The sequence below is a fragment of the Chionomys nivalis genome, chromosome 8 (assembly GCF_950005125.1).
Source record: "Chionomys nivalis chromosome 8, mChiNiv1.1, whole genome shotgun sequence".
NCBI lineage: Eukaryota > Metazoa > Chordata > Mammalia > Rodentia > Cricetidae > Chionomys > Chionomys nivalis.
Window position 1 is genome coordinate 25,114,179 of NC_080093.1, and position 23,890 is coordinate 25,138,068.

General features: G+C 42.0%; 2 protein-coding genes across 3 annotated transcripts; both read right to left on the bottom strand.

Moving 5' to 3' along the window:
* Positions 1-1,633: 1,633 nt before the first annotated feature.
* On the bottom strand, positions 1,634-6,948 carry Ifit3 (interferon induced protein with tetratricopeptide repeats 3). 2 transcript variants are annotated; one of them, XM_057778822.1, is made up of 2 exons: positions 6,626-6,948; positions 1,634-3,388 (listed from the first exon to the last, which is right to left on the bottom strand). In XM_057778822.1, the coding sequence occupies exon 2, from the start codon at positions 3,292-3,294 to the stop codon at positions 2,122-2,124; it is 1,173 nt and encodes a 390-aa protein (XP_057634805.1). In that variant the 5' UTR covers positions 3,295-3,388; positions 6,626-6,948; the 3' UTR covers positions 1,634-2,121. The 2 variants fall into 2 exon arrangements, with proteins under 2 accessions (XP_057634805.1, XP_057634804.1); XM_057778821.1 differs by lacking the exon at positions 6,626-6,948 and adding an exon at positions 6,495-6,600.
* A 5,609-nt stretch (positions 6,949-12,557) lies between these two features.
* Positions 12,558-19,921, bottom strand: LOC130879791 (interferon-induced protein with tetratricopeptide repeats 2-like). The gene is made up of 2 exons (XM_057778609.1): positions 19,811-19,921; positions 12,558-15,497 (listed from the first exon to the last, which is right to left on the bottom strand). Exons 1-2 carry the CDS (start codon positions 19,813-19,815, stop codon positions 14,171-14,173), a joined length of 1,332 nt encoding a protein of 443 aa, XP_057634592.1. The 5' UTR covers positions 19,816-19,921; the 3' UTR covers positions 12,558-14,170.
* Positions 19,922-23,890: the final 3,969 nt, after the last annotated feature.

The following is a 23,890-nucleotide window of genomic DNA, read 5'->3' on the forward strand; positions in this document are numbered from 1 at the left end:
CTTCTCCCTATACCAATTTTTCTTTATGGTAACTTTCATTGAATATATGTCTACAGAAATTCAAACTTCCTATTTTACTATGAATAATGTTTAAGTTTTCCACAAGGAACAATAAATTTTCCTGCAGTAATCTTTGAAGTCTCCAGGAAGAAAATGGGACCACACAACAATTCCACCTGGTTGACATGATGCCATTATGCTGATAGCACCACTTTAAGATCGGTTTTGGGTTATAAACTATTCAAGATGATTCCAACTTGGCTAGCTGAGGTGGTGCACCTTCTTACAATGTTCTGGCCAGAATGTCAACTAAGAACTTCAGAAAAAACCTTACCAAATACTCAGAGACTATCTTCAATTGTACCAGACAACAATCTTGAAAATTAACCAATATTTTAGTTTTTATAGTAAACTATAGAAGTAACATCACCCCCATGACAGGTGGAAGTAATTCTAGAAAGCAACGTCCCCTCTCCCAAAAAACTTTGTCCTCAGGTTAAGAACATCTTCTAGGGGTTGGTTATAAGTGATATAGGATTGGGGGTAGAAATGAAATAAGTACAGGGATCTCTTTTGGGAAAAAAAAAGGAATGGATGGGATGGTGTGTCTACTTGTGAGCTATTATTTATAGACAATTTACATTGGTAGACATTCTTGTATAGTGATACAAATCCAAATTATATTTGTTATATTGAATATGCTCCTATTTCTGTTTACAATAATTGTTCCCCCAATCAAAGTTATTTTGTCATATTTAAAGCATGCATGTTTCTACCTCTGCTTAAGATATCTTGTATATTGTTACAATTTAAGATATACTTATAAATGAATGATAAAGAGATTCAAGAGCTGAGCATGGAGCCATAAACCTGAAATCCCAGAACGAGGGAGGCTGATTCCAGAGAACTGTGAATTTGAGACACAAAGAATTCCAGGCCACGCTGCGCTACAAAGGAAAACCTACCTGAAAACGACAGCAACAATCCAGTCTGCAAAGGAAGAGGATGAAAAGTTAGGAGATTCTTCCGATGGCTGAGTGAAATGAAGCCCTCAGTGACAGATGCTGACAAGTTTGAGTGACCCATGGCCACCCTGGATGGACCTTGTCTTTTAGCAAGACTAGTCCCAGTGTCCTCACACACCTATGGGAGGGGATGCTCTCAGCTGTCTCTGGGTCCCCAAAAAATGTGGCCAAAGTATCAGCTGCTAACTGTGCCCAGACCTCAGCTGTATCTTGGGAACTGGAAGGAGAGTGTCAGTTCCTAGAGCCACTGATTATGGCTGGATTGGCACAGTGATCAGACAGATATTCCATGTTTTGGACAGTGTGTTATGTGTTCATAATTTTCCATCAAAAAACCCTTTAAAATGTCTTTAAAATTTCACACACGCATATAATATATTTTGGTCATACCCATCCCTACTGCCTTCCTTTCTGTACTCCTAGTCCTCCCTGACATGTTTCCCTTCCAACTTCTTGTGCTCTCTTTTTCATAAATAACTGCGATTTGCTCCTCAGAAAGGGATGTAAAACTCAGAAGTCACCCCCAGTCCTCGCAGAAGAAACTTTGAGAATTACTATTACTGTCTTAGTTTGCTATTCCACCACGCACACAATTATCTGTATTCTGAGTTGAAACTTTGAGATTTATTATAGAATTTTAGTTTGTCATACATATTTTCCATAGGATCATCATCAGGAACACATGTAAATGCATGGTAGAACAAAAGAAAAGGGAGCAAAGAATATTCTAGTGTTAAACAAAAGTGTTATGTGAGCCTGGAATGCTGTTTCTCTGGGCCATTAGTGATAAGACCTCTTGACTGGAAAATTACATGGCTAGGATAAACATGGGAGTCAGGTAGAGAAAGCAGTTCTTTAAAAGTATTCCTTAAAGCAACTAAGTCAGAGCAGCCTGCTCAGCAACACTTGACAGAAAGGCTTCTCCATGTCCAAACCTTGTAGCAACCACTCCACAGCAAACTTCTCTCACAGTGCAGAGTTGAGCGCCTGCACTCTGGTACACTTCCTGTTGTCCTCAGGCTCCGATGTTGTCAAGAAAAGGTTGTCTGTGGCTCAAAGAGTGTCCCCACCCCACCCCCGACCCCCGGGTTCTGACTTATTCCCTGGAGAGGCCAAGATCCAGTGCATTTTGCTCCTGCAAGTTTTCATCTGCGGCCTCTGCTTGCTCTTTCAGCTCTTCCCTCTCAATAGATTTTTCATTTCTCTGAGACTGCAGGAAATCTTTCAGAGCAGCGAGGTCTGAAGACTTCCGGTGATCCTCCTGGAGGTCGCAATAGCGCTGGTAGAGCTGCTCTTCCTCAGCACGAGGACTCTCCTTTTTGAAGACCAACTGATAGTATTGTTCAACTTCCGGGAAATCGATGAGATCTGAGTAGGAGTTCAGAGGACTTCGCCTCCTCTGAAGAGCCTGACGCATGTACTCCATCATCAGTGTTCTCAGTTCCTCCGCTATCTTCTTGCTCTCACTGGTTTCAGCATCGCCTCTGTTCTGCAATTGCTTCAGTTTCATCTTGTAATGGTCCATGACCGAGCAGTAGAGGGGACTGTTGTGTTTGGTGGATCTTAGTGCTGTTACAAGGAGTTCGATAGCTCTGTCTAGGTTACCCTTTTTCTTGAAAAACTGGACTGCCTTTTGCAGGACATCTGTTTGATTAGGAACTTTTCTCAGGGCATCTTCAATCAATTGCTCCCCTTCAGCTTCTTCTCCCATCCTCTGCAGTTTCAGGGCCAAGAGAGCTTCGACATACTGGTTCTTAGAATTCAGCTCCATGGCCTGCTTCAGAGCATCAACAGAGAACTGCTTCTCCGGGTTTTCTTCTAGATGGTACATGGCAATTGCAAGCCCAGAGGAGCACTCTGGATCACTAGGCTTCTCTTCCAGAGCCTTTTCGAAACACATTTTGGCTCTTTCATTCTTTCCACACTTTAGGCGTGTCCATCCTTCCTCACACTCAAGTTCCGGACATTCCATGCTGTAAGGATTTGCAAACTTCTTGCATACATGTTTCACCTTGTCAACATAAGCCTGGGCTTCTGAGAGCCGGCCCATGTGATAGTAGACCCAAGCATAGTTTCCCCAGGTGACCAGACATCGCATTTCTGCTTGATCATCCTGGTTTGGCTTCAGTAAGTCTTCAGCTTGCCCTAAGCACTCCAGGGCTGCCTCGTTTTCACCATCTAGATGTTTTATATATGCCAGCAAGTTGTACATTGTCGCTTTGTGCTCAGAGTTTAAAAATTCAATCTGGTTACACACTCTATCTTTCATATGAGTTGAGATACTTCCTTCCCTGAATAAGTTCCAGGTGAAATGGCACTTCAGCTGCCGAAGGATTTTTTCCAGAGACTCCCTGGTGTCCTCACTGTGGAGAAAACAGACATGGGTACTATGATGAGCACCCACACATCTTATGTATCCCTTGATGGTTAGTTTTACTTGTTAGCTTGACTGAGCCCCCAAGAGACTGAAAAACTAACTAGCTTCTTGTGGCTGTTGGACTGAGCATACAGGGTGAACCATGGGCTCTAGGCTGTATTTGCATTCTGGCTATACTTTGCAGTTGCTAGTTTCCCAAACATCCCTTAAACATTCAAGATTTGTTCACGCTCACACCCTTTCCACTCTTCCCACCTGCCTGCCACTCTTTTCTGTTGTCCCCGTGCAGAGTTTCACACATCTGATGCACGAGGCGTTTTTCACAACCTGTGGTCTGTATTAAATAGCCTCATCTCTTGGCCCTCTCCCCTTAGCGCTATCTCAGATCTGCTCAATCAGTAGTTTAGAAATCCTGGAAATTTGCCTTTTCATTTTACAAAAGTCAATTATTATTATTGGGGCACATAGTACAATTTGAGAGGCTGTAGTACTCTGTCTCTACTCCTAGCTTACAGGATAGAGGGAACCTAGCAGGTCACTCAGAGGTCGGTCCCGATAACGTGCTGCTCTGTTTTGATGAAACGAATTTCCAAGCTGAGTGTGTTCATGCGCATCTTCAATCCCAGCACTTGGGAGGAAGAAGTAGGCTGATCTCTGTGAGTCTGAGGCCAACCAGGGTGACAAAATTAGACCCTGTCTCAAAAATTTTTTTTCAAGATAAAGTAAAATAAAAAAGTAAATTCAGCTCTAAGTGACCTAATCACATACCAGAGTCTTAGATTACAGAATTAATAATGAACACACTTGATGAAGATTCAGGATGCTGATAAGGAGATAACCACAAAATAGCAATGCCCAAATTCTGGTTTAGTCTTTTTAACCATAAGAAAATATGGTGGAACAAGAACCCCAAGAGATGCCTCCTTGGTCTCAGATTCATGGGCCAGATTGTTCTTGAAGGGGCTTGACCCATGCTTCTTCAAGGCCTTCCCTGCCTGTAGCTATCACCTGCTTGTTCTTCCTCAAACTAACTGTAAAGGAGAAAGATGCTGTAATGGTTAATTTTCCTTGTCAATCTGATGAGATTTATAATTGCCACAGAAGCACACCTTTGGGCATCTCTAGGAAGGTTTTTCCTGAAAGATTGAACTGGGCAGTGAAAACTCATCCTATGTGTGGGAGGCACCTCCCTAAACACAGGACGAGCAGGCTGGGTTCCAGCATTCACTTGTCTCTGCTTCCTGATTGAACAGAGTATGACTAGCTTGTGCTGTTGCCACCATGACTTCTCTGTCAAGCCTGCACCCTGACACTGTGAGCAAAAGAAAACCTTTCTCCCTTAAGTTGCTTTCATCAGATATTTTGTCACAGTGGACCAAGCCAAGTAACTAATACAGAGGCACAGACCTAATGCACACATTGTGTGACAGGTTATGAGAAAGTTGGACAAATGCACATTTAATCTCTAGACACTGAAAGACCACAGCTAGGAAAGCTGTACATAGAACAAGAGCTTTTCATGAGACTTTGCCTCCTGCAAAGTCTACCTCGAAGGTACCGGGTGCCTTTCCAGGTCCTTTCTTTACCCTGTTTTGTGATTTTAAACATGGCTGGGAAGAGCAGCTCAAGCTGCCTCTGTCCTCACAGAATTCAATGACGTAGACTTGTGATCAGTGTAGTCTAAAGTTCTCAGACCTGCTTAGATTGGCGACTCCAGACATTCCCAAGCACAAACCACAGTAAGACCCCTTGTGCAGGCTAGCCACTAAGGTTCTGGGCAGATCTTGGCTTTCTGGTCAGTCACACTCACCACTAATCCCAGTCTTCTCCCAGGCCAATTATATAGATAGGAGTAACCCAGAGTAGTTGTGATTGTAATTACAACTCTGACTTTGTTAAATATTTGTAATCCTTGCGGCTGAGGGCAGAGATAACTGTCTTTTTGCTTTCCCTCAAAGTAGCATCTGCCTTCCCTGGGCCATGATTGCCACAATCCTTCCCTGATAGGTATTTGGTGGGAAAGATCTCATTTCTTTTATTCTCTCTAAGGCTCCACCAATAACAGAATCTCAGCAGGTGTAGTTACATTTAAGAAAATCACATTTGCTATGATTTTTTTTCTTACAATCTAATGCACTTACTTTAGGGGGATAATTTTCTGAGTCTCAACAAATGTGTATATCTTTGTACCCACCTAGACCCCTTATAGGTTACTTTAGATGTCCCATAGGATGCCCACGTGGACTTCATACTCTATCATGATCACCTATAGGCACAACTGTTCTGCTTTCTGTAACTAGAAATTCAGCAAAGTTTTTTTTTTTTTTTTTTTTTTTGGTTTTTCGAAACAGGGTTTCTCTGTGGTTTTTGGAGTCTGTCCTGGAACTAGCTCTTGTAGACCAGGCTGGTCTCGAACTCACAGAGATCCGCCTGCCTCTGCCTCCCACACCTTTAATCCCAGAGTTTATATTTTTGAGGGGGAATTGTTTTCTCCTGTCCTCCAGCATTTCACAGTCATAAAAATAACTATATATTGAGGCTTGGTTTCATATAAAAATTAATTTTTAAAAAACCCACAAAGCTAAAATACCTTGCTCATCTCTAAGAATCATTTATTCTTCCTCAATCTTGAAGTGATCAAACATTTCAGCACCTTGAGTTGAATTTGCAGTACTAATTCCAACTCTCCATACTATTTTCTGGAAAAGCAAGTTTTCCTTTGACCACATACACACACACACACACACAAACAAACACAAACACACACACACACAAACACACTGAGCTTTCAGTGACTTAATCCCTTTCAATAACATCAAGAAAAAAGTCCAGTAAGAACAATTGCATTAGTACTAGCACTGAGTTATATTTTGTTACTGGGCGGATCTAACCATACTTTATAGCCCCTCTCCTAGCTCAGGAATTAGTGCCATCCACTGAGCAGCTTTAGAAATGGCAGGGTCTTGCACATGCCCTCCAAAAGCCATACTAATTCAGGTGTGTTGAAGCTATCAGCAACCAGACAACTTCAGAAACATGCAGAGAGCTTCCCCGTACATCATGTACTGTGGAGAACCAGAGCTTGCACTGACCTCATGATGACGACCTGCTTCTGCGCTGCTGGGGAAAAGCTGGGTGTGGGCTGAGTGGTTCAGAAATCTCAGTCTCCCTCAGGGGGACCCTGAGAGGACTATATAAAGGGCTGGTGGAGGGAGGAACTCACCAATGGACGCTCTCCTGTTTCTAGGGGTTTGTGTTTGTGTAAGAGAAGAGGAAACTGGAAAGTGAAACTGACTTAAAATCAGCCAGAAGAGGAAAAAGAAACTTAATCCTGAGACCTTTGGGAGCCAGCCAGTTTCCCAGCCTGAAGCAATACAAAGCAAAGCTAGGCTGACATATGGTGTTTATGAAAGCAGAGTCCCACGAGATAGTTATTGTTGTAGTTTAAAAAGCGGCTGAGAGAGTAAGACACCATGCAACAGGGCTCACGTGGAGAGGCTTTTATAGGGGAAAAGGGAATAGGAGAAAGGAGGGAGGGGGATGACTGACCTCTGGAGACAGGAACAGCAGAAGAGAGAGGCAAAGAGAGAGAGAGAGAGACAGAGGGACGATAGAGACAGGCAGAGAAGCAGAGAGAAAAGAGAGGAAGAGAAAGAGAGAGAGACAAGGAGAGACAGAAAGAGATGAGGGTGGGCAAGGCCCACCTTTTAAAGGGGAACACAGTGAATGTGCCCAGGAGGTGCTCTTAGTGGCTACAGCTGAGGAGGTATCCTGTCAGGACCCCAAGGGCAGGCCCGTACAGATACAGGAATAGTAACAGATTTCAAATTCTGACAGTGCTGCTATGTTCCAGAAAGCAGACATGAACTTAGATGGCTGTGGCATTCTGGTTGGTTATTTTGCTTAGCAACTTGCTACTGCTAATGGCATAAGAGGTTAAGTGCACTTCTCTTAAATCCACTGTGTTTGCCTTTAGTCTGTACTTCAGAAGACTTCAATTAGCAGAGGCACTAAAAGTATAGCCTTTTCAAAGATCTCATGTGGTTCTGTTATTCAGAACTCAGTGCCTGATTTTGACCTACTGGGACTTGAAACCTTAAACACCAAGCCAAAGAGGATGTGCCTGTCAAGTTGGAGCATAGGCCCCAGGCCTGGTCTGGACTCTAAATCTCAGCAGGCCAGCTCCTGACCCCTCCCTGGGGATGGGGTCGGGACCCCTCCCCAGTGTATTTAAATGAGTTCCCAAAAGAGGAACAGGTGGTCCCTTTTCCTTCCTCCTGGTGGGTGCTTTTGCACAGCTTCCCGGTTCCCCCTCGAGGCCACCGGAGAGCGCAGAACTCCCATTAAACCTGGATATTTCTTAATTTGGCTTGTTTTGATTTGGCTTGGTTGGGAATTTTGTGTCGGCAGGGAGCTCGCGTTAGGAAATATTTCTAACAGTGCCCATATCCTTTTCTTTCTTTGCTCTGATTAATAGGATACTATGTGTAGAATATTTGCCAAGTTGTAAGCATATCAATTTTAGAGATGTTGTTTAGGTCTGAGCAACAGAAGGGGTTAAGTCAAGTAGTGCACATGGACTCAGTTGTTTCCTCTTATCAGAATATAAGAGGTTCTGATTAACTAATTGATCAGTTGGTTGGTCGATCGATTGATTGATTTCTCTCTCTCTCTCTCTCTCTTTCTCTCTCTCTCTCTCTCTCTCTCTCTTGCAAGCACGGAGGCCAAAGAAGATATTATATTTCCTAGATCTGGAGTTGTAGGTGTCTGAGGTACTTAGCTTGGATGCTGAGCATCAAACTCAGGTCCTCTGTAAGAACAGTAAGTCCTCTTGACTACTGAGACATCTCCCCAGCCTTCCGGAGAACCTTCCATAACAAGTATTTTCTACCATTGTAGAATGAATTCTTCATAGTCTTGGTTCTTGTTTTACTCTAGTACCTGGCTCAAGAAGTACACTGAATTTTGTCATGTATTAGTAACAATTGCATGTGGTAACTAGACAACATTGTTTGACATTAACCATTTTTCTCATTAGTGGAAAAAACATTGACTTTTTTTGTAGTAAAATAAGAGCCTCCTCTTTAAAAGGTTGTCTTCAAACTCATCGAAACATTTAAAGTCAAAGGTATCTGAGAACTCTGTCTTTCTAAGAATGGTGCCTCAGTTTAGGCATCTTCTCGGCCCTCGGGCAGCTGTTCTTGCTTATTGCTTCACATTTTACACCCACATCTGTTTATTTAAGAGAAGATGAGTCACAGGACACACTGTCATATGTTAGGCATTTTCATGACCTCTTCAGTCTTGATACAGAAGGCTCATTTCTTCAACGTTAATCTGCAAATGCAATTTCAAGCACCTGGCATTGATTTCGGAATAATTTTGGTCAATTGAAGAAGACAACAAATTACTTATCTTATGCAGATAAATAATGTAACAGGGTATAATAAAGACTTACCTTGCTCAATCAAGCACCCGAGGAGCATGAGTCTTTGCTACTGTTCTCTGAGCTAAATACTAATGAAGGAAAACAACATTTTCATTTATGGCCCTTGCCACTCTATGCACAGAGTCACAGCACAAAGTCATGAGCCAAAGATAACCTCCAGATAATCTTCATGATTGTAGGCACAAAGCCACGGCTTCCCAGCGTGGAGGAACTCATTCTAGCCAAAGGAAGTTATACTGGCATGTTGAAGAGTGAGCTTTCTGTACTCTCACGTTCACTGTGACAGTATTTAAAACAGTCAGGATATGGAAATGTAGTACTTTGAATGGAATTGCCCCCCCCCCATAATCTCATAGGGAGCGACACTATTAGGAGGTGTGGCTTTGTTGAAGTGGGTATGGCCTTGTTGGAGGTGGTGTGTCACTGTGGGGGCAGGCTTTGAGGTTTCCTATGCTTAGGATTCTGCCGGGGGTCTCAGTCAATTTCCTGTTGTCTGCAAGATGTAGCGTTCCTGGCTCCAGCACCACATCTGCCTGCACACTGCCATACTCCCTGTCGTGATTATAATGACTGAACCTCTGAAACTGTAAGCGATCCACCCCCAATTAAATGTTTTACTTTATAGCAGTTGCCATGATCTCAGTGTCTTTTCACAGCAATAAAAGTGCTAACTGAAAGACTGAAAGCAACTTAATGTCCATCAATATGTGAATAAAGAAAATACAGTGTTTATGTAATACTATATATATATAAAAGCACATACACACATGTGCATACACCATGATATGCACAAGCACACACATTTATACACAATGAAATGCACAAGCACATAACCATGTATACACTAGTGGAATGCATAAGTACCCCCCCCCACACACACACGAATATTACCCAGTCTTTAAAAGGAGAAGATTCTGATATTTCCAGCAACATGAATATGTCTGAAGGTTCTAATAGGAAGCAAAACAGCCTGGAGAAAATATAGGATTTCATGTATTTGGAGAACCTAAAAATGAACTCAGGAATCAAAGACCTGAACTGAAGGGTTATACTCAGGTTGTGATGGAGTGAGGGACTGAGGGGTATTGTGTAAGGATACATAACTTGAGTTTTTACTCTTTTTTATTTAAATGAATTGCATTTTTAATTAAAGTTTTGCTTTTATTAATTTTTAATTACATGTGTGTGTTTCCACAAGTGCATGGGTATATATATCCAGAGACCAGAAAGGGCATCAGATTCCCTGGAGGTGGAATTGCAAGCAGTTGTGAGTCACCTGTTTGGGTGCTGAAAACAATCTGGGTCCTCTGAAAGGGCACCAAACACTTATTTCCGAATCATTCCTGCAGCCCATTAATTTTTTTTTTTTTTTCGAGACAGGGTTTCTCTGTGGTTTTGGAGCCTGTCCTGTAACTAGCTCTTGTAGACCAGGCTGGCCTCGAACTCACAGAGATCCGCCTGCCTCTGCCTCCTGAGTGCTGGGATTAAAGGCATGCACCACCACCGCCCGGCCCATTAAATTTAATGTAAAGACAGAGGCTGCTGCAAGGGAATCAGAGAAGCTTTCTGAGAGATCCTGATTAGATTATCATCCGTGCAAATAGTTGAGCGCAACATGCAGCAGCCTACAAGTATCTCAGGAACTTCTGGATTCAGGATGAGATAGAATTTCTATTTAAAAAATTCATCCAGTTCAGAAATGATGCAAACTGTGGCATGCTCTAGTTTTTTCAACAGATGAGGCTAGAATGCCGCCTTGGGTTGATGTTCCATTTGTGTGCTCCGTACTCTGCTTTGCAAAACTGGCCCAACAGTTCCTGAAGAGGAAAGGCAGAAGTGGCACTTAGTTTCACAAACCTTTAATAAATCCCATGCTGATTTCCAATCTTAAGTCCTTGCACTAGGTATCTAAAGGGACGGGCGGTGGACAAATGAGAATGCCTGATACCTGCTGTACTTCAATACATCTAAGAATCTCAGTCAGGTTTCCTATAAGTCCCACCCCATACAAAAGTGCAATTATCAACAAAGAGACAGCCACACTGTAAATCAGAGAAAATTTTCTTGATTGCTAAGCCTTAGAGTCTTCTCTGAGATAGGTGATGGGGTAATGTTGTGAGAAAGGAGGGCCAAGGTTATGTAGTCTTTAGTTGGAACCCACATTCCCCGGTTAGTATCGAGCTGATGGTACCCATGCTAACTAAAACAAAGCTCAATGGACTGAAACACTCCTGTGGTTTCTGCTCTCACTGGATGAAGATAGTGTGAGTCTACTGGCATGGACTGATGTGGTTTGGACATGGAATGTTCCAGAAAGGCTCCCACTTCGACGGATCTGGAGGCTCCCAAGAGTTCCAACCACTGAGTTTCCTAACATGATGGCCTTACCGGAAAGTGGTGGAAACTTGTGGATGCATTAGATCACTGGGCGCACGTACTTGGGGATGCGACCTTGTCTCAGGCCATCCTTCGCCTCACTCCTGCCCTCCTGGACTCCACGACATGAGTGTTCCCTTCAGCATGCCCCTCTGTTGCTACAATCCCAGAAAATACACAGCCAACAAATCACAGCTGCAACCTGAGACCATCAGTCAAAATCCACCCTCCCTCCTTCATGATTTCTCTCAGGTGTCTGTCACAGCAAGGGAAAAGTGTCAGGGAGTTGGGGTGGGATGGGGGGAATGAAAGCCATCATAACTCAGTCAACTGGCTCTGACCCTGACAGAGAAAAAGGACAAGAAGAAGAAGGTGAGAGGGGGCTTTTCACCACTGGAAAGCAAGCTAGAGATGACAGACATTTTCTCGCTCCTTCACTCACACAAAGACACCCAAGACACTCAGAGTGCCAACTCAAGCGGGGACCGGAGACATACATAAGCAGGCCTGCAGTCAAACAATGATCTTATGTAGGGTTGGAGCAAGATGAAGAGCAGGTCGAGTCCCAGCATTTTACAGGCTTGCTTGTTAGCACTTAGGGCAGCTTTGTTGGGGATGATCACTTACCTTGGTGAATATATGAGAAAAGATGTGAGAAAGTGATCAAATCACCTCTCTTGACTGATGCTGAAGGAGTGAAATAGGAAGCCAAGGAACCCAAGGCAGGAGGGCACACGTGTGCCAACCGTACTACCAGAAACACATTTACTGTTACAGCTTCTTTGCTAACAGACACAAGTTTGCATTTCATCATGGAAGCCTTAGTCACAGTCCAGCCTGTTCAAGGTTGTATAAGGCACAATGATACTATTTTCCTTCAGAGAAGTATCCAAGGCCTAGGAATATCATGTGACCTAACTCTTCTCTAGAAATGGAGGAAGAGTGCAGGCATTTCTGGGTTCCTTCCCACATTCCCCTCTTAAGAAATATCAGCATCACAGGTTTTTATGTCTGATTCATAAATTGTCACATCCTCTTATAGCCTTAGGGAGAGGAATGCCATTTCCTGAAGATGTGGTCCAGCTATGTCCTATAATCTATCCAGGGTCTCTGACTGGGTTCTTGCCTTGAATTCCTGTCTGGGCTTCCCTCAGAAATACACTATAACTTGTTAGCTATATAGACCCTCAAGTTGTTTTAGTCTGTTTTGTCCCAGCAACAGGAAGGGAAACAAGGATAAAAGTCAAGATCAAGTGTGTTCCTGTGCAGATATCAGACATCAAATATAAGAAGAACAGACACTTCAGGCTGCAAAATAATTAATGCCACTCTTTATTACTAGTACTTAAGTCTAAGACAGTGAGAGTACAGTAAAATTTTTATTCAGCTGGAACACTGCTCAATGTTCTATCATGTGTTATTTATTAACAAAGAAATTCAAGCTGTCTACTGATGGACTTAAGTGCATACAAAACCCTTTAATATTTAAAATAACAGGGAACACTGTTACAGCTGTTAGAATGTCCAGTTTTAAGAACCTATTAATCTAATATATTCTAATTGCTGATAAAATGTTCATATATACTTATAAGCAAACTAATGCCAATAGAGAATCATTTCTACCCCAGAGGCGGTTGTCAGCCTCACATTGGGCCAATCACCTCTCTGCTGCAGCACATCAACCTTAATGTTTCGGCCATTGCAGATCTACCGAGGAAACGTCAGTCATCAATTTCCTGATGTTCCTGAGTATTTTTCAGAGTTCAAAGAAGTTTTTATATTCCTTGGTAAGTAACATTTCTAATGGAGGAAAGAATTCCCCCTCCAGTACTCATGCCATTTCCTACCACCAGGCCTCAGTTACCAAGTTATTCTCCCACCCAGTGTCCTTCTTAAGTTGCCACTTAAGTTTGAAATAAGTCTCCCCATGTGCCTCCCACAAGTCTGGCAATGTCATCGTCTGACTCTATTGGTTTGCACAGGTATGGCCCTTCTTACTTTCTCTGTTCTCACTTTCCCAATTAGGTTGCCATCTGGGTTAATGTTGCAATCGAACTCATGTTTATAGGACACTATAAATTGATGACTGGCTGGTAAATTGGAGGAAGGATTTTGTTCATCAACTTTTGTTGCTTTTGTTTGTTTTTAGATCTGGAACTCATTATTCAGTTTCTATTTTGAGCTCAACTAATATTGAGCAATATTTTGTAAGCTTTGAAATTATACAATAAAACAAAATCACTATCCTCCGTGCTTTAGAAATGTGCTAATAGTGCTATATAGGCATATACAATCCAAACTAACAAGATAATGTACATAATCATTAAATATTTACATGGATAATTCTCACCACCCTTCACCATCCATTCCAGGTCATGCTCAGACTGACTTCCAACGCATGGTAATCCTCCTGTCTCAGCTCCCAAGTGCTGGGATTATTGTCTTGAGCAACTGCCCCTGGCTCCTGAGTTTTTTAATGGGCACTGTTATCTATGTAGAACAAGGCTGTGCAATCGCTAAAATAACTCAAGGATGGAAAACTCACCCAGGTGAGGAATTTGGCTGCTTTAAATAATTACAGAAACAGACCCAACAGAAGCATCCAAAGAAGGTGATTAAAGAATTGCTACCATAGGAAGGAACTATTTCTAAGAAATAAAAAGCGATCTAGACTGTTTGTCAGGCTCTTGTGTCTATGGCTCCAACTGGTTCCTCTCTCAAACCTCTCCCTGATCCAGCAATTCAGGTGCTAACATTTGATAGAAGGGTTCCTGTCCATGAAGTTGTTAAATACATTGAAAGGCAACTTGGTAAGGGTTTCAGTTTCCTACCAGCAGTGGCACTGCGGGCACCATGTCACCCCTACTTGTCCCAATCCTCATGCAAAGATGCTGAAGGAGCAGCCTTCTTAGCATCCAGTCCCCTCTCAGCTTCTTTAGCAGCTTACTCGCCTTCTTCATTCAACTCCCGAAGAAACACCAAGATGTACAAGGCCTCAGAATCAAATTCATTTTCAGAAAGTCGCCTTAGGGCAATTCTTTGAAGTTTGTTTATCATCTTTCCTTTAGGCTTCGTCTCCCGCCTTATTTTCACACCCTCCATAAAATGTTGGATGGCCTTGTCTTCACACTTCATTTGAAACAACTGGAAATTGCCGTACTGTAGGTGGAGCAACTGTTTAAGGCCTGGTGTGAGAACATTCTTGAATTCTTTCTGGAAGTAATAATTGGCTTCTTCATACTGGTTTGCCATGGAATAAAGTCCAGCAAGGTAGCTACAGGAATGTTTGAGAAATTCCTTGATCTCCTCTGCTTTCCTTAAGTGGTTAATCGCCAGTTGTATTAGTTCCTGAAACCTCGTTTGATTCCCATTGAATGAAGTTTCTCTTCTATGAAACATTCCAAGCACTTTTGACCTGTAGCAGCACCCAACATGGTAATGTGCATAGGCATTGTTTGGCAGGTGTTCTAAAGCCTTTGTAAGCATCTGTATAGCTCTGTCTGCGTCATGTATCTTGTAATAAAACTTGGCTGCACTGAGCAGCACATCTGTTGCATCTGGGGCTTTCCTTATGGCTTCTTCCACTAGTGCCCATGCTTGGTCTTCATCTACCGTCTCAAGCTTCAGTGCCAAGAGGACTTTAAGATAAGAGTTGTTGGGAGAAAGTCTAAGGGCTCCTTTCAGAGAGTCAATGGAGTCCTGCTGTGCTGGCCAGAAGTCCAGACGGTAGCATGCAATGGCCCATCCAGAGGTGAATTCTGGGTTCTTCGGGTCCTTTTCCAGAGCCTTCTCAAAACACACCTTCACTCTCTCATTTCGGTTCTTGGTGCACTTTAATCGGGCCCACCCTTCCTCACAGTCAAGCTCAGGACTCTCGATCCTGTAGGGACTGGATAACTTCTCACAGACCCCTCTCACCTTGTCAAGATAAGCCTGTGCTTTTGAGAGTTGGCCCATGTGATAGTAGACCCAAGCGTAGTTTCCCCAGGTGACCAGACTTCTGATTTCTACTTGGTTAGGATGCTGTTGCTGAATGAAATGTTCAGCATCCTCTAAACACTTCAGTGCTGCCTCGTTTTGGCCCCTGAGGTGGTTGACATAGGCCTGGATGTTGCACATCGTGGCTTTACACTCACTGTTCTGAAACTCATCCTTGTTAAACACCCTGTCCTCAAACTCATCCACGGACTCATCTCCCGTTATCAAGTTCCAGGTGAAATGGCATTTTAACTGCTGGAGCCTGCTCTCCAAGGATTTCTCTATGGTTGTGCTATGGGACAGAAAAAAAAGAAACAGTCATTTGTGAGACACCAGGCGTTCACCTGTCAAGGAGTGGGATCACAGCAAATATTCCTTTCCTTCTAAAAAGAGTTCATCAAACCTAACCAAGGCACATGCTTCCCTTTCCTTTATTTCAATATTTGTCATATGTCTGAATTACTGCATAAGGAAGTAAGAATTTGCTCATTTTAGGCAGAAAAACTGACAGAAGGAAGTGAGTCAGTCCTAGATGGCGTTTGGGTTTCCTAGAAAGACTGTTTCTGTTAGCTACCTCCTGCCTTTGTGTTGGAGGGTCTGTGAACTGCAGTACAGCTTTAGTGTTATTCCTGGAGCTTTGTATTTAGAGATAGTAACTGAATTTCTTCTTACAAAATCCCACCACAATTCTTCACAGACCTTGAAAAAACAGTACTCAATTTCATATGGAATAACAGAAAACCCAGAATAGTTTCAACAATCCTGTACAATAATGGTTCGTCCAGAGACATTACCATCCCTGACTTTAAACCCTACTATAGAGCTATAGTAATAAAAACAGCTTGGTATTGGCATAAAAGCAGACGTGTGGAATAATGGAATTGAATCAAAGACCCTGACATTAATCTACACACCTACGAGCACCTGATTTCTGACAAAGAAGTAAATATAGTACAATGGAAAAAGGAAAACATCTTTAACAAATGGTGCTGGTCTAATTGGATGTCAATATATATTAGATTGCAAATACATCCATATCTATTGCCATGGACAAAACTCAAGTCCAAATGGATCAAGAACCTCAACAAAAATCTAGTTACATTGAACCTGATAGAAGAAAGTGGGAAGTAGCCATGAACTCATTGACACAGGAGACTACTCCCTAAACAAAATATCAGTAGCACAGACACAGAGAGCAAAAGTCAATAAATAGGACTTACTGAAACTGAAAGTCTTCTATAAGGCAAAAGACATGCAGTCTCTCTTCTATGAACCATTCCAAGCACTTTTGACCAGTAGCAGCACCCAATATAGTAATTCACATAAGCATTGTTTGGCAGGTCTTCTAAAGCCTTTGTAAGCAGCTGTATAGCTCTGTCCCTGTTTTTTGTCTTGTAATAAAACTTGGCTGCACTGAGCAGCACATCTGTTGCACCTGAAGTTTTCCTTAAGGCTCTTCAACTAGTTTCTGTCCTTGGTTTTCATGCATTCTCTCAAGCTTCAGTGCCATAAGGACCTTAAGATAAGGGTGGTCAGGAGGCAATCTAATAGCTTGTTTCAGGGAACCAATAGTGTCCTGCCATGCTGGCCAGTAGTCTAGACGGTAGCTTGCCATGGCCCATCCAGAGGTGAATTCTGGGTTCTTTGAGTCCTTTTCCAGAGCCTTCTCAAAACACACCTTCACTCTCTCATTTTGGTTATGTCTGAATTACTTATAATAATACAAGAGTTTGCTCATTTTAGGCAGAAAAACTGACAGAAGGAAGTGAGTCAGTCCTAGATGGCATTTGGGTTTCCTAGAAAGACTGTTTCTGTTAGCTACCTCCTGCCTTTGTGTTGGGGGTCTGTGGACCCCAGCACAGTAAGTGTTATTCCTGGAGCTTTTTATTTAGAGATAGGAACTGAACTTCTTCTTACAAAATCCCACCACAATTCTTCACAGACCTTGAAAGAATAATACACAATTTCATATGGAAAAATAGAAAACCCAGAATAGTTTCAACAATCCTGTACAATAATGGTTTGTCCAGAGGCATTACCATCCCTGACTTTAAACTCTACTATAAAGCTATAGTTACAAAAACAGCTTTCTATTGGTATAAAAACACATACATGGAGCATTGCAATCGAATAAAAGACCCTGATATTAATCCACACACCTATAAACACCTGTTTGTTTGTTTTTATATAGAGATACCAACCTAGTACAGTGGGGGAAAGGAAGCATCTTTAACAAATGGAGCTTGCATAACTGGATGTCAATACGTATTAGATTACAGATAGATGCATAACTATTGCCATGTGCAAAACTCAAGTCCAAATGGATCAAGAACCTCAACATAAATCCAGTTACACTGAACTTGATAGAAGAGAAAGTGGGAACCTGGATTTTCTTACTTAATATTTTCTAGTTCCATCCATTTCCCTGCAAATTGCATAATATCATTTTGTTCTTTAATAAGGCATTTTTTTTGTGGGGTGCATGGCAGCCTGGACACAACATTATGGTGCCCAGGCCATGTCGAACCCAGGAAAGCCTGTCCACACATGGGGCCCAGGCCACATAGCTGCCATGGCAGGTAGTACCTGGTTCCAGGAAAAGCCATAACATGACACTACCCAGGAGCAGAGCATCCAAAAAAATTCCTAACACTCCAACCATTGTAGATAAGATTACCTGCCAGCACACATGCATTGTGTTTCGCCAGGACACACCTGGACAAATGTCAGCCAATCAGGGGTCCTGAGCCTTAGAAATCCCTCTCCTCTACCTTTGCTACTATAAAAACCCAACCCCAACTAAGTTCGGGGCTCTCTGATCACTCCAATATATTGGACACTTGGAAAGTTGGAATTTGCAAACTTGTGTAAGAATAAAAGCTCTTTGCTTTTACATACAGGACTCAGGGTCCTAGTCGGTTTGGGGGGGACATATGATCTGGGCATAACAATATTAATTAAAATATAATTGCATCACTTCCCTCTTTCCCTGTTTTCCCTCCAGCAAATCATGCGTCTCCTTCCTCCAACTTCTCCCATGCTCCCCATCTCTCAAATTAACAGCCTCTTTTTCTTTGAGGGTTTTTTTTCCATATTTTTAGATATATATTCACAAATTTACAAATACAATCCACTGAGTCCATCCTTTGCTGTTTGTGTGTATGTGGTTTTGGGGCTGAACACTAAGTAACCACTTAAGTAGCTCATCCTTAGGACAGGCTTGTCCTTTAATTTTTTCTTTTAATGACTGAATATGATTCATTGTATGTACCACATTCTCATTATTCATTCATCATTGTTGGACATCTAGGTTGAATCTATTTCCTTGTTCTTGTGAAGAAAAACCATGTTTGTTTGTAGCAAACATGGATGATTTGTAATAAGATTAAACTACTTTGGGTATCTACTCATTTTAACTGCTTACATCTTATTTTTAATCATTCTTGATTTTTACCCATTCTACCAACTTTGAAATATCTCATCTATTAATTGTATTATATATGCTAACAATGCCTCAAACCTTTATTTTACAATAAAATGTAGTCTCCATAGCCCTACCCCATTTCTACTTCTTACATTGGTGATGTCTCATTTTGATAGCTTACTCATACTTTCACATTATTATTTTAATTTCCCTTTGAATTTTATTCTCTCAGGTTTATAAATTTTATGCCAGGGATAGGAAGTATGGCTGCCAGAGAGGCTTATAGACATTTAGTGCCTTTTCTGTGGCAGAGAACTCTTCTTTTCCCCCTCAGGGTACCATTGTGACTCTAAAGATTTTTTTCATACTTTAAAATTCCCTTTAGACCCACAGACAGAAAAAGAAATAAGCAGGAAACAAACTAACCCAGCACAGAAGCCTCTGAAATATTGTATATTCTCACTTACTTTTTCCATGCTGTTTATAAATCTGCTATGTATTGTAATATTGCAGTTTCTGACTTGAACAATTGATAGCTGGAAAGCCACATAAAGTGACAAAGATCATGTCTGAACCATACTGACAGTACTAAGCCCCTCTCTTAGGCTTTTCAGCCTTACCGTTACACCTTGCAACCAAGCATGTTTTTGTTGGGCCAGAAATAGAGTTACCAGATAGAAGACAGAACTGAGGGGCAGTGCATGGGAGAAGTTTCTTCCTTCCAGTGCTCTCTTTAGTTAGCAATGCTCCTGCAATTCTGAGATTAATCGAGCAATTGCAAGCAAAATTCAGATGAGGGAGAAGCAACATTAGTAATCTAAATACATTTTTAAAAGTAAAGAAATCATAAAAGAACACTGTTAAACAATATTTTTATTAGATACTCTCAATTTAATTTTGCAACTCGGCAGCAGGGAGAGGAAGAGAGAGAGAGAAAATTCACAAGAACAATTCTCCCAGATCTTTCTTTCTAAGAAGTCCCTGTGAGATCAAACAACTCTGTAATGTCAGCTCTCAGCTGCCAGATAAGCAGATCTGGAGGAAGCCACAGAGCATCTCAATGACAGATGTGAAAAGTAAAAACAGGACTGGCCTCTCTTGGGACTTTGGCTGCTTAGGATTTGCGTCTGTCATCAAGGCTGACTGCATTCTCCTCAGCAGCAGAGAAAGGGAGGGCATACCTCATGGTTGCTGTGCCTCTCAGCTGTGTTGAAGGGCTCAAAGCGGCTGCAGGCAGCTGCAGGCAGCTGCAAACAATCTCGTCCTCTGACTCCTAAGGAAGCGCTATAGACCCATATATATCACCAGCAGCTGGTTTCTTTTCCTGTTTCTCTGCCCTGACCCCACAGAAGAGAAATCGAAACCAGAAAGTAAAACGGATGTCACTTTTAATGGACAAATGAGTTGAAAGAGAGAAAAAAACAAAAACAAAAACAAAACAAAAAAGAAGAAAGAAAGAAAGAAAAGAAAAGAAGAGAGAGAGAAAGAAAGAAAGAAAGAAAGAAAGAAAGAAAGAAAGAAAGAAAGAAAGAAAGAAAGAAAGAAAGAAAGAAGAGAGAAAGCACCAATGACAGCTTATGCTGGAGAGGATGTGGAGTATGGGAGCCATTATGGGGCTAGTCAAAAAAACCTTGGCACTAGAGAAATTCCCAGGAATTCAGAAGGATAATACCAGCTAAGACCCTAAACAATAGTGGAGAGGGTGCCCAAACTGGCGTTGCCCTGTAGTAAGATTGATGACTATCTTAAATATCACCACAGAACCTTCATCCAACAACTGATGGAAACAGAGGCAGAGAGTCACAGCAGAGCCCTGGGTTGAGGCCCCAAAGTCCAGTTGAAGAGTGAGAGGAGTGAGAATATGAGCAAAGAGGTCAGGACTGTTAAGTTGGGAGCTTAGACCCCAGCCCCTGGCATCCATCCCAGCCTCCCTAACCTGGGAGTTGCTTTGGTTTGAACTCCAAATCCCAGCATGCCAGGTCCTGACCCCTCCCTGGAGGAGGCCAGGACCATTTCCACAGGGTATTTAAGCGTGCTCCCAGAGGAGAAACATGTGGTTTTGGGGTCTGCATGGGCTCCCTGTTGTCCTGTCTCCCGGCCATCCCCTAGGCCACCAGAGAGAACTTCTTGTTTAACAAAACAATGGGCATTTTGATTTGGTTTGATTTGACCTAATTGGATTTCTTGCACCGGCAAAGCCGTCTTTCTTATTATTTTTTTTACTTAACAAAGACCATGATGGGGATAGCCATTGAAGCAGCTTATCTAAGCTAATGGGAGTTCACCAACTCTGGTCCAACAGGGAAGGAACCAGCATAGTACCAAACTAGGCCCTTGGAATGTGGATGACAGTTGTATGGCTGGGGTAGATTGTGGGGCCACTAGCAGTGGCACTAGGATTTATCCATACCACTTGTACTGTTTTTTTTGCAACCCATTCTCTTTGGCGGGATACCTTTCTCAGCCTAGATATAGTAGGGAGGGCCTTTGTTCTTCCTCAAAACGATGTGTCTTACCCTCTCTGAGGAGTGGATGGAAAGTGGAGTGGGGGTGAAAGGTAAAGGGAATGGGAGGAGAGGAGGGAGTAGGAACAGAGACTGGTAGGTAAAATGAAAAAAGATATTTTTTAAATAAAATAAAGATTTAAAAAATAATCTCCCATTTTATGTTTTATAACATATTTTATATATTTTTGTATTTTAATTTCATATATAATTATTTTGTTTGTAAAATAAATATTTATAGAAATATAAAATTATTGTGACTCATTTAAATATCATTGAAAAATTTAAGTATGAGTATTCATGTTAGTATACAGAAGTTAAATATTATAAGTATACATTTTATGTATAAAATATGATCACCATATGTTAAATAATATGTTATATATTTCATATGTGCATATAGTATATATTTCATATACTTCTGTTATTATATTTTTATCCTAGTTTAAAAGTATTATTTTTGAAAGTTCTTCTTGTTTATGAGATTTCTTGGTTTTCCAAAGCATAAAGAATTACTTGAAAGGATTACTATTCTGTAATTGTGCACTTTGGGCTATTATCAAGCCTTCAAGCTCTGAAGTAAAATAGACCTACTTCTTTGTATCCTTGTTCTCTCTGCCTCTGCTTCCTGTCACTCTTACTATATGGATGACTTCAGATTCAAAGGAGAAAGCAGAGGGTAGTGACTGGCAAATTGCAGGCTTGAGAGTAGGGTGTCCCTCAGTGCTCCCTGAGGCCTAGAGCTGATCTGCAAGTTTGTTTACAACTCTTCAGGGAGATGGCTAAACTTACCATCACCTCCCTAGTTTAGCTGTGAGGCTGAAAATCTCTAGGACACAAACAAGGGAAACATACCCTCCACACTCATCCCCTACTGAGGATGGGATGTGAGATTTGAGAACAACTTTAAACTGAAGCACAAATAAAACCAGGAAGCACTTACTAATCTTGTGAAAGAAAATGATGTAATTAAGGCCAAATATTTCTAGGGGGAAGTTGGGAGATAAGGACAAGATGAACTCTTACCAACTAAAGGTCAAACCACAAACCAACAGATGTGTGTAAACAAAGAAAGTCAGTGTTCTCAGGCCTTCAATATCTTTCACCCAGGAATAGCATCATAACTGATTGTTGTAGGGTGTACATTGTCCTCCAAAGCCTCTGGTATTGAAGTTCGACTTGCCAACTGGGGAAGCTAATCCTTGAAAGTGTAAGCGAGGGCGCAGTGATAACATGAAACTGAACTGCTCTTCAGTGAGAAAGAACAGTGAATTCAAACTGCCAAAGCGATCTCAGGGGTCACATGTGAGGGGTAGCAGGAGAACCAGGAGCAGGCAAACAACAACTACAACAAAGCCACAAACGTTGGTTATAAAGAGAAACCGATAAGGGGGGATGAGTCTGGGGAGGGCTGGGAAGCCCGCTGGCCTGGAACAGCCTAAAAATTGCAATAGTGGGGAAGGGGACTAGAAGAACCCTGTTTTTGGTGTCCATCACACGTATGTCAATGGGAATCCAGATGCCTCATCAGCCTGAGGCAAAGGGAAACAGGGAAGTGGATCTTCCTGGCAGAAAGAAACACTCTTCACGGGTCTGCCTGAGCAAACTGTAATCTAGCCATCAGCAGTCCTTGTTTCCTTGTCTCCCTGCCAGAGGGTAGTGTTTGGGTTCACCCCAGCCCCTGGTATCCATATACTCAAAGAGTCTGGAATGTTTGGGTAGAAAATTCCATTCCAAGCCCCCTCCCCTGGGAGTTGCCTCGGTCCAGACTTCACCTCTGGGAAAGCCCACCAAACTAGGACTGTTTGGTCTAAAGCATCACCTCAGCTCCATAAAAACCCTTTATACAAAAAAGTCTGTATTTTTGTCTGGGGGCTTCACCACAGCTCCTGGCATAAGTCCTCTCTCTTGGGAGTTGTCTCAGTCTAAGCTCCGCTTCTGAGAAAGCCCGCCAAATGGTGACCCCCTCCCCAAGGAAGTTCAAGACCCCTCCCACCGGCTATTTAAACTGCCCCATAGAGAATGAGCATGTGATCTCCCCTTCCCTCTCTTTCCCTCTCCATGCTTCCCTGGGGCCTCCCAGGAGCATTACATTAAACATGGACATCTTTAATTCGGTCTGATTGGGATTATTTGCATCAGCAGAGAAAGTTCATTTAAGAAAATACTTAACAATGACCCCTCCCCAGAGAAGCTCATGACCACTCACACAGGATATTTAAACTGCCCTCCAGAGAATAAACATGTGTTTTCCGGGTCTTTCTTTTCCAGCCACCTGGGAGCATTAGGAACTTTAAACCTGAGCGTTTTCTAATTGGATTTGATTTGGTCTGGTTTGAATTATTGTGTCTGTGGAGAGGTTTATTGGGACACAAAAACTTTTCAATTAGCCTCAGTGGTTCTCAAACCTTCTTCTACTGGGAATTTCTCATGTGTGGTGATCCCCCCAAAGCCATAAAATTATATTTGTTGCTGCTTCATGTAATTTTGCTAATATTATGAATCTTAATGTAAATATTTGATATGCAAGATATTTGACATATCAGATATATTGTGACCATGAGGTTGAGAACCACTGGTCTAGCTTGAGCTGAGCCCAGGCTGTCAAGGAGCCTGCCCTTTTAGGGGTGCTTGGGGTTTTTCTTTGAACAAAACAAAAAAGTAATTGAAGTCATGAGGGCTCTTGCCTAAGTAATAGATTAATCCACTGATGGACTTATAACTTAATAGAATTATTTCAATGGGTGGAAACTAGGG